The 11686-nt window shown below is 32.0% G+C and overlaps 1 protein-coding gene across 1 annotated transcript in view; it reads left to right on the forward strand.

Moving 5' to 3' along the window:
- LOC113367558 overlaps positions 1 to 11310 on the forward strand; it is a gene marked incomplete at its 3' end in the record, with an annotated part of 106110 nt that extends 94800 nt beyond the window's left edge. Inside the window, 14 exon segments of the mRNA XM_026609156.1 lie at positions 1834 to 2057; positions 3185 to 3205; positions 3801 to 4129; positions 4200 to 4494; positions 4625 to 4803; positions 4892 to 5189; positions 5269 to 5497; positions 6170 to 6223; positions 6935 to 7276; positions 8744 to 8861; positions 8946 to 9175; positions 9292 to 9712; positions 9793 to 9984; positions 11046 to 11310. Coding sequence (XP_026464941.1) covers positions 1834 to 2057; positions 3185 to 3205; positions 3801 to 4129; positions 4200 to 4494; positions 4625 to 4803; positions 4892 to 5189; positions 5269 to 5497; positions 6170 to 6223; positions 6935 to 7276; positions 8744 to 8861; positions 8946 to 9175; positions 9292 to 9712; positions 9793 to 9984; positions 11046 to 11310 — 3197 coding nt within the window.
- Positions 11311 to 11686: the final 376 nt, after the last annotated feature.

Here is an 11686-nt window from a genome sequence, read left to right on the forward strand (position 1 = left end):
TTGTAAAGCAGGCTTGGTTTAATATACGTATGCATTGGATATGTAGTCATTGATATATCTTTTTACAACAATACTAATGATAGTTTTAGACATTCATATCTAATTATAGTTATGTCCAAAACTATCCACATTTTGATCGTAACTTAAATGATTGAAATAATGTCATCAAAACCAAACCAAATAAATGAAGTTTATTTTTCACCAGAAAATTCGATTGGCTAATTTTGTTTTTTTGACGATTCAAGCCCTTCTGATTCGTTTGATACCAAATTCAAAGTATATGTAGCCAAAGTGAGCGTAATCGAAAATTTTAAGATGCATTGCGAACGCACCCTGGTATATTACCACACTATAAGCGGGGCGGGTAAAAATACCCATCTCGAGGGAGGGCATTTCAATGTAAATTTAGGACATTTTTTACATTTATTTTAACGAATTAAAATTTTCATACCAACCATTTTAATTTGTATACATTAGTAAAATCTAGATAAAATTGGACGTGGATTTTGATCAATTTTTTGTATTTTTTTGAAATCCTTGGATATCTTGCACCGGACACTTTGTTTTATATACATCAGCGAAAACTAGATAAAATTTACTAATATCAAGTAAAAACTGTTATATACACTTGGATATTGAACTTTTGAATCATTCGTAGTTGAAATGCAGACTTCAGTATTTTGATAATTTGCTAGAACATTTTTGACTTTTCTTCAAATAACTTTTAATTTTTATTTTGGGATTAATGATTTGTTTACATTATTAAAAACTAAATAAAATTTACTAAAATCTTATAGAAACAGTTATATACACTTGTGTATCAAAAATTTGAATAAAATGAGTTCCAATAGCATTAAAGAGGCTTTGTTATACATAGATTGTTTTGTACGACCTTTTTCGTAATTTCCTGAAATAAACTTTTTTTTATAATTTAAATCCCATTGCTTCAAATTGCAAAGATGTATAATTTATATTTAATCGTAATAATCGATAATAATAAATATAAATAGACTTCAAGCAACAGTACATAGAGTGGCACTCTACATAAAGACTTGAAAATAAAAACTATTAATGAGGAAATAAAAAAAGAAGCAAAAAATACCACAAAATATTAACATCAAACAAACAAATATTTAAAGAATTAAATAAGAAATCTCCTACTCGAGGATTGAAGAAAAAATGGTCATACGATCTTAAATGAAATGTTAAGAAAAAGAGATATCTCATAGGAGATAAACTCTTTATATGCATTTACACCCAGCATATTGTCTTAAAAAATTATATTATTTTGATCGGCAATAAATCTATGCAAAAAAATTGCCGCAATAGTTTGACCTTTTCTTTGGCATTTTCTCCAAAAAACGACTGAAACGATTTCAAAAGTGTAATAGCCATTTTGTGTATCTCAATAAGAACTCCCAATAATTAGTTTGCGAGATGATGAAGAAAAGTTGCAACATTGTTTGTCTATAATCTATATCTTTGCAAAATACCCCAAACCAACCCCAAGTAATTTTATAAGTGGCTAAATCACAATTCTTGTTGAATCGATTATTACACATTTAGAGAAGTTTTTGTAACTTTTACTTATTGCCTATTTATTTTTCATTTATTGCTATCTGATCTGATGGAATCTTTACAAACACGTTTCTCGTTGAAATTTTAAGTATGAGAATCACGTTCGAACACATGTTCCAAACATGTTGTTCGATTGGCACTCTCTAGAATGGCTAACTTATGCGTCATTATTATAAAATTTTATGTATATTGAAAGTGTTGTTTTACATCTATGACTCCACTGACTAAGATTTTGTGTCCAATTTTCTTTTCCAGGATTCAGCACTGGATTTGCAAGATGTCAAATTTGCTGATGCCGACCTTAGCGATGAGGATAGTACTGCGGCAGATATCATTAAACAAAATGATATTTCTGAACAGAATGGTGGAGCGGAAATATTGTCTGATATTATTACTCCACCTGGTAGTTTATCTGACAATGGTGCATCTCTTCCTGAAACCATGACGCCGGATGAAGCTGAGCATTTACTCAGCACCAGGTAAACACAAAACAATTACGTCGGCATGATATTATTTAGAAAGATATAGAAAGTCGTTTTTTGCATGAATATACTTTAGTCTTTTATAGTTGAATATTAATAAAATTGGCATTATAATGTAAATGTAATGTCTCGTTCAATTTTAAGTAAAACTTTTTCTAATGTATTGAATACTTCAATTTTTATTTCGCATGTAGGCATACATAAGATATTTTTTATATTAACAAGTTAACTGTGACGGTTATATTTGCCGATCACAGAAAAAGTTGCGCTGGTAAGATATCGGGCGAAAAATATAGCTTCATTCAAAAGTTTAATACTAAATTTTACTTCTTTGGGTAAAACATAAAAGTTATTTTAGAATTGAAATTGGGCTGAATACTAAATTTTACTTCTTTGGGTAAAACATAAAAGTTATTTTAAAATTGAAATTGAGCTGAAAATTTTACCAAAAAGGATAAATCTGAATTCTCATTGATTAAGTCAATTATTTACACATATCAAAAAAGTTTCTACCTAAATGCAACTTGCCTTGGCAAAATTCCATAACTTCTTATTTTATGCCTAAAATATTTTATGCATATCAAAATTTGGAAATAAGTTCTATTTTCCCAAAAAATTCTATTGAAATACCCAACGGTGACCGATTTATATGCGTGACGAATACACTCGTCAATACACAAAATTCTACTACTTCTTCATGACGAGTATACTCGTCATTCACAGTTAACTGGTTAATTGATTATGTGTGTTATGTGTTATTCGTTTTGTGTTATTTATATTGAGCATGTATTTTAAATCATTTTATGTTTTATTTTTACATGTATTTTTATATGCTATCAAGTTTTTTGTTAAACAAAATTTAGTTATTTGTCGAATTTCTATTTGTTTCTAACAGTTTTTTATAATTTTGTCTAGTATAATTTATCTAGTTTATATTCTGCGACAGAATTTACTAAAAAATAGTTAAGTAGTTTATTTATTTAGTTTTATAACGCTTATTTTTTCAACTACAATTTTGCTCTATTTTTTTTACTCCTACCTTCCACCTATTTCTGCTGCGTTTTTGCTGTCTATCTTCTTGTGTGACCGATTCTTCTTCTATTTGTGATTTAACATTGATGCAGAATCCTGGAGAAAAAACTGGGGTAAGTTTAGCAATAAGTTTGTTTCCATGAATTGTTTTCTTTATTTATTTTGTTGCATGCACTACATATTCAGAATGATCTCTATTGTTCTAGAATTGTACTAAAAAAATATGATTTTTGGGAGATACATTTCAATTTTTGGGAGCTCATCTTTAAGCTGGCCACATATCCTTTATAACGCGTTGGGTGCGAACCGTGTAATATACGAAACTCGAATATCTTTTTTCTAGTCATTCTTAGTTCTTGTACAAAATCGTGCTATAGAAGTGCAGTGTTATAGGAGGTCTACCAGAATTTCAGCTCCGCGTGATATGGGAACCGTTTTTCCAGAGTAGTATGCAAGTGGTTTGGGAATCGTTTTTCCAGAGTACCGCGTAATGGGAGGATTGACAAAAATAGTCTCTTCTATAATTCCTAAGTGCGAAGTCCCATGCAAAATTATATATGCATGATTATTTTTCAAAATTAAAATCATTTTTATCGTGGTCAATTGCATAAACACATGCTCATATCGTTCTTCTATCTACTATCCGAGGATTAAAACAAGACAAGTTCAATTTATTTATATATTGACAACAAATTTCATTTTATCCAGGAACCAGCCCTTACTCTCCGATGAAGAAGCACGAGAAATCACCCAACTTTTGGCTGCTCCAAAAGCCATACCAGCACTCGCAACGACTCCTGAAGAACATTATGCCGAACCAGAGACTATAACAGCCATCAGCGTGTCCGTGATTGAACCAGAAATTCCTGTACCTTGCATATTACCTGAAACAGTAGATGAAGCAGCACTTGCATCACTAGATACATCTGTAATATCTACAGCAACCGATAGTGCTATTACTATGGATGACTCCATGACATCGAGCCGAATGGATATTATGGAAGATTCAATGCTGTTGACGACAAGTCAAGTTAATGGTAAGAAACTTCTACACAACATGTATTTTAGTTACATGATATTGGTATATATTCTAAATTTATTTTCTAGAATCAGTAACAAGTTCAGTTACCAGTTTATCTGCAGAAACATCACGATCTGCACCGAATACAGCCAGTGTTGGTAGTAATATTGTTGTAGTGACAGAAGATGAACCAGGGATTTTTCCAGATTACCCACCAACTCAAACACCAGTCGTGGGAGTGGATAAGAGTGGTATTCATTACTTTGAGGATGGGCATTTCTGGATGGAAGTGCCTGGTTTGCCTGAAACGGATGACGATGAGGAGGATGACGTTGATTATTCACAAATATTTGTGAAGAAGGATACTAAAGTTAAATTCAGGTAATAAAAAATAATGAAAATTACAATCTTTAGACATCAATTAGCAACTTAAATTTGGGTAATTTTCATAATAATGAAAGCTACCTATCTCGTTAGATCCAACTAAACTTATTTTTTTATACAATTATAGTTGTGGACCGATGCAAGTTTTTTCAACATTTTCTGTGTCCGATTATGATCGTCGAAACGAAGATGTGGATCCTGTTGCTGCTAGTGCCGAATATGAATTAGAAAAACGAGTTGAAAAGATGAACGTGTTTCCTGTCCAATTACTAAAAGGAGCAGAAGGACTAGGACTCAGTATTATAGGTAATACATGGGCAATACTATGATTGAATTTGATGAAAACAATCGTTTTGATATTGAATTTCAATTAGATATTTTATTTTCTTCCTAGGTATGGGCGTTGGAGCAGACGCTGGTCTCGAAAAATTAGGTATATTTGTGAAGACGATCACCGAGAATGGAGCTGCTGCTCGAGATAAACGTATTCAAGTTAACGATCAAATTATCGAAGTAGATGGGAAATCCCTCGTGGGTGTAACACAAGCTTATGCAGCTTCTGTATTACGTAACACGTCCGGCATGGTGCGTTTTCTGATCGGCAGAGAACGTGATCCGGTCAACTCTGAAGTTGCGCAACTAATCAAACAAAGCTTGCAGGCGGACAAGGAGCGCGAGGAACGATACCAGAGGTAACCATAATGATAATATAATTTTTAAAATATCAAAATGTTTAAGTCCTTAATTTATATCATTATCCTTTACTTTTAGATCGAGTCGCCACATGGTGGATCACGTTCGCAACGCATCGGACTACTCCGAAGATTCAACTTTACCTTTGTCTGCAAACAGTAGCGTGAGTGATGGTCCTTTGAGTCCGCCGGCGGTTGCTGCTCCTGGTGCTTGCGGTCCAGACTCTGTTTTCGAACCTGATGCATCTGCACTTACCGCCTCTACGGTGGGCGATGAACAAGATTCATTACGGATGTTGCTGCAAGAGGTTAGATGATCGATTCATTTTGTTTTGAGAGAAATTTTTATTTCATTTCATTTTGTGAAGAAAGTTGTTTTTTGCATGGTTTTTGCATATTGAGTTTTATTTTTTTATTTATAGTGTATGTATCATTTGTCTTTGATATCATGTTGTGACCATCATTGCACAAAAGAAATAGTTAGAATTTATTTTTTATAAAATTTTATTGGAACCAATCGGCGTGATTATTTTATTTATGGTTTTTTAAATTAAAATTATTGGTATAAGAATTTTAAATTAATTAAAATTATTTCTTTGTTTTTTTTACACGATGCAATGTGTACTGTGAGCATGTTTTATGTCGTAGCTTCATATTTAGATTCTGGTAAAAAAAATTGCTCTAATTATTCGACAGAAATGAAAATTAAATTTGTTATGTTTTCAGTTTATAGTTATTAGATATTAAATGAGTTGATCACTTACATTTTTCACTAGCTAGTAAAGTTTTAATTTGTTTGTTATAGTTTCACATGAATGTTTGTTTGCAATGCAACTTTGTTATCTTGTTTTCTTATAATTTGATTGATTGAGTGGGTGGAACAATTACGCCAATTAGTCGATGACTAATTACAAATTACTATTTTGTTTTGTAGTTTTTGTTTTTGTAGTGATTTGCTTTCAATGTTTTTGTGCTTGCAGACCGAATATAAGCTTGCCTTGTCAGACGAAGAACTGACCAAATTGAAAGCAAAGGTATGTGTTTTGTGTGCAACCATTATAACATATATTATATTATTAAATTAGCTTTAGTTATGGCATTTTTGGTTTAAACTCATTTTTTTTCATTTTTTTTTGTAATAATTATTTTATTGGGCCAATTCTCGGATACATTTCTTATGGCTCTAAAATGTTATTATAAGTGCAAAAGCTATTCTCAGTGACTTGTTTTATCCTTTAGCACCAACATTAAGAAGTTCCAAATAACATGCATTAAAACGTTGCACTTATAAATAAAATAATCGAACTAATGTTATTTTTGAATTTGTGCCATTTTATTTTCGATTTTCGGCTCATTACTATAACAACCCTACGGAAAGTTAATAAACAGAATAGGTATAGTTTTTAGATAGTTTTCTAAAAACCAACACATTGAGCCAACATCAAGAATAAAATAACGAGTAGTTGTATCGAGAATAGCAAATCTTTAACATACTTATTTGAAACACCGGAGACTGATAATATAAAATACTTATGTTATCCGAGAATAAGCTCATAACTCTTACCTCTTTTTTATTTCATTTTATACAATTTTTTATATATTTCATATAAATCATATAACTATATATGTTGCCGTGAGATTTTAGCATAATCATAAATTACCTTTATCATAATTATATTAACTTGTCGATTTTGTTACTAATCGCTTTTAAATTAATAAATTCCTCTATTTGCTCGCCTTAACAGCTTGTGGAATTAGAGAACAATAGTGCCGATAACGAAGAATATTGCGAAACATTACGACAGTCAAGTGCGAAATTACGAGAATCCGAACGAAATTTAGCAGCCGCTAAAAAAGAATTATCTACTTACCAAGAAATGTTAGAAAAGTCACAAGGTCAGTACGCCGTTCTTGAAAAGAAATACAATAGGGCCAAACGAGTGGTAAGGGAATTTCAACAACGAGAATTGGACATGATTCATCGTGAAGAATTTTACCAACAACTTCTGCAGGAGAAAGATACTGAATATAACGCTTTGGTGAAGAAGTTGAAGGACAGAGTTATCGAACTTGAACAGGAATTGCAGGTAATAAAAAAACTTACATAATGTTAAGATCTTCAAAATCTATCTAAATCCATCGAAATTTAAAATATATGTGTCTAAAACTTCATATCAGCTGTTTAATTATAAAAAAAAATCAGATGACTTCATCGTTATATTATAAAGGCAAAATTTGTTTTTAGTGTGTTGTTTTCTTATGAATGCTGATTTTAAACGTGATTAAATTATTTTGATTTAACTTGTGTGTGTTTGATTCATTTCATGAATTTCGTAACATGTACATAGTGTGATAACTAATTACAAAATGCTCTTAACACGTTGAGCCCGGCGCCGATTGCTGTTTTTTTTTTGTTCAGCCGGCATTGGCGAACAATCGGTTTACCATGTAACACATTTTTCTTCACAATGTATCAATAAATTCTATTAAAATTATATTTGATAGCATTTCATGAGAACTAATTTTATTTTTTGCTATCGATCACACAAACCTTCGAAAGAAAAAAGACATCGGCACCGACGTCGATCATATAGTCAGATCAAGGAAAGTTGACCGACGCCTGGATCAACATGTAAATACAATGTTTTCGGAAATTTAACTAATTGTTGATGTCCTTTATGATCAGCAATCAGAATCAATGTTGTATAAGCTGGTATAAATGTAAGGTGACCATTCGTCCCGGATTTCCACCTTTTGTCCCTTTCATTTTCAATTTTTCAAAAATTAACAAACATTATGAAAATAATCTTCTTGACTGTTTGGAATAAATGCTAGTTATTTTCAAATAATTATTAAGAAACTTGAACCAAATCTTATAATAAGTTTGAAAGCTGAAAAACATATAGATCCAAAAATATAAGATAAAATATAACATACAATCGAATAACAAAGTCCTTAGTCAGTAAATTCTGATTTAAAGAAAATACTCAGTTAAAAAACATCAATTTTTATTGCATTCTTATAGTATTTGTTATTTTAAAACCATGTTATATTTTTTAGCATTCATCCCCCGGATTAGAATAACTAAAACTCACCGTCCTGGTTTTGACTTTGCAAAAATATGGTCACCTTAGTGAATGAAACTTAATTCTATGCTAATTTTTATAAAACTCTTAGCAGGCAATCTAATTATTGTCCTTGCTAACTGATTTATATTTTATATGATTTATATTTAATTTACTTTTTATTGCTATTAGAAGGCAACTCAATGGTCATCATTTCCTATTGTGATTTTTTACATGGGTCTATATTTTCAGGTGAAAATTTGTCTTATAATTTATTATTCCTCATCAATTCTCATGCCCTCCATTTCCATTTATTTGAGTGCCAATATCTTCTTCTAGTTGAGATATTTGACTGATCATTACAGTTCCGAAATAACATTTTTGCTATCAAGACTTCTTTCATCATTCATTGTTATTTGAGCAATCGATCCCAATAAAATGGCAATCAAACCATTACGTTGCCAAGCACATCTATCTATCTATTTTTAGGACACGCAACGTAAAGCTGGACTTCCAATGAGTTTGCCATACGACAGTATGAGCCTGAAACAGTTGACACCACAATTGTCCAGAAGGGAACCTCCTAAACCATTGTTTAAACAATTGGGTAAGAATAAAATCAATACCAAAATTTTGCCCTAGTTAATTTACTTTAATGTTCTTTGTGTAATGTTTTCCTAATTATTTTTAGATACGGAATTATCAGACACCGAGTTGTCGGATGCTTCTCCTGAAGGAGAAAAGACTGCGACTGTGGAACGAAAACTTCCAGTAAAAGACGAATTAGATCGCGCCGTACCTCAGCATGATCTTCTCGACGTTTCTGCTAATAGGAGCAAAGGAGAACTTGGCCAAAGAGGCGGACTTGCCAATAGGCAACTGCCATCCCAAGGAAAGCGAAGTCTTAGCAATAGTAGTTCGGTGAGTAAACGAATTATTTAAATATTTCAGCCATTGAATTATTATATAAATTGAAACAAGGTAATCATTCATTACATGTTTTTTTTCATTCATTTAATTGTTTTCTTCTATTTTAGGACTATGGTCTTGATGAAAGCGAAGTCTCTTGCGATGAAGAAGCTCCAACTGAATCGACTTCTGTATCACACACTGAAAGTTCTGTATCAGAACTGCACACAAATTCTCACAGTCTGCCAACGCAAAGATTGGCAACTCCCGTAAACAATACTCCTTCTACTTACAACTCTGTCACAAATACCTCAATGGAACAACAGAACTCATTGTATCATTCCACTGAGCCCATTTATACTAAAGAAAAGGCAATTTTATCACATCACTTACATAATAATAGTACTGGTTACAGTACAACTACTGAAAGCTTATATTCACATGCTACTCATACCAGAAGTAATATACCATTGAATGTTGCTGCTAACGAGAATGATGTATGGAGCAATGGTGTAACTCCGGCAGTTGCCAAACCTGCCCGAGGACTTGGTAAGCATTTTATAGTTATTATATCATTTAGCTTTATTAGTATCGATGCAAAAAACTAAAGTTTAATCATATTTGTTCAGGTCCTCCATCATCTCTTGCTGAACAATTGAAACAAGTCTTAGCCGAACGTGAAAAACGGTTAACGATAGATGGTTCAAACGCTGGTGCTGCTGGTGATTATTCAGATCCTAGTAAGCAGAACTCTGCTTCATTGGTTACGCAACATCTGGTTGAAGAAATACGACAAGCAGTCAGTGAAGCTAATGCCAGAGGTAAAAATTATTAAAACATATTTGAGCCAATTAACTGTGATTTGATGTAAAAACTAGCTGTAAGTGGAATTCTGTCTTAAGGCAATTAGGGCATCGTGCCTTAAGGCAAATTGCTGGAACTTCCCGTACCAAAAATTATTATTTTTTTTAAAAACAATTAACATTTTTGAAAAAAAAATTACTTCGAAAAATAAGATTTTTGGAGAAACTATAAATTTGACAAAAAAATTACTTTTTTGAAAAAAAAAAAAAAAAAAAAAATTAAAATTTTTTTTTTAAATATTTTTTTTTGAAAAAAAATGTTTTCTTTATTTGACATTGTTGGAAGATCTGAACTTTTTTTAAAGCAATCGTACTGCTTTAAATGCATGGAGACAAAATATAAAGCGCGTAAGCGCCGCGTCGCTGTCTAACGGGTAAACATTGGTACGGAACCCATAGGAATGTAAACAAAATTCATACTTATTGCTAAAATCTCTATAAAATATCTGATAATTTGATGTGCATATGTCTAATGATCATTTTTGACCGCCAAAAGGCATTTTTTTTTACTTTTTTCGTTATATCTCCGAAACCGCTAAACCTGCCCTCATAAAAATTTGATCAAATCTTCATCTTGTCAATACAAGTACAATATTTTTTGAATTATTAAAATCGGACGCTCCGTTCTATTAAAAACTGAGGTACAGTTTTTGGCACATTTTGCCCCATATCTTCGGAACGGTTAGACCTGCCTCCGCCAAAAACTAATCAGCACGTCTCCTTATCAATACGGATCGAATGTTTTTTAAATTATTCAAATTGCTTCATCCGTGTTCCCGAAATCGTCGACGAAAATTTGTATCCGCATACACATACATACTACGCACACACACACACACACATACACACACACACACATACATCCATTTTTCTAAGGTATGCCAAAATATTCAGAAACCTCTGAAACGTAAAGATATATAAAAAATTTCATTTGCGATTTTTATGCGATTGCTATAATTTACCCTACGGGAGGTTAATAAATTATATTAATTTAATATATCGTCATTTATTTGTTACAGTAAAAAAGGTAGTTCCATGCAACCTGTCTCCGCCAGGATCAGTTCCTTGGTTGCAACAAGTTCCCGGTAGTCCATGCAGTTCTGGCTCAGTATCTCCTCTGGGCGGTGGTAACACCACTGATCACTCTCCAACTAGAAGTTCATCTATGGGTGATTCGTCCTGGTCGATTCATCAGCATCATTTGGCATCGTCGGCTCATGATTTGTCTACAAGCACTTCTAGTTTTGGTAGCGATAAAGTTCGTTCACATTTCTGGCAAAGCGCGCCTGTATCTGAATGGTCTAAAGAACAGGTAATAAAGAAATATGTATTATTATGTAATACATAATTACTTAGTTTTTTGTAAATAATTTTTTAATCAATTTAAAAAATAATTTAAACTAGTTGTAAAGTTCAAAGTTCTTCTTTTTTTATTAAATCTATGAGCTGTTCACAGACTTTTGGAAATAAATCCATGATTTCAGATTTTCAAACTGAAATTAAAATGTACGAATCTATTGAACTTTGAACTTAATTTATGAGTGATTTATAAGTATGCCGAGGTGGTGTAGAAAAATAAAAACAAATCAAGTCTCGAGTTTATTTTTACCAAACTTGGATTGGTAATTTTTGAAAATCACTAAATTTCTTTATTAGTGAA

This window comes from Ctenocephalides felis, unplaced genomic scaffold, assembly GCF_003426905.1.
Source record: "Ctenocephalides felis isolate EL2017-DRISC unplaced genomic scaffold, ASM342690v1 CF-g0.4_SCAFFOLD_01170, whole genome shotgun sequence".
Taxonomy (NCBI): Eukaryota; Metazoa; Arthropoda; class Insecta; order Siphonaptera; family Pulicidae; genus Ctenocephalides; species Ctenocephalides felis.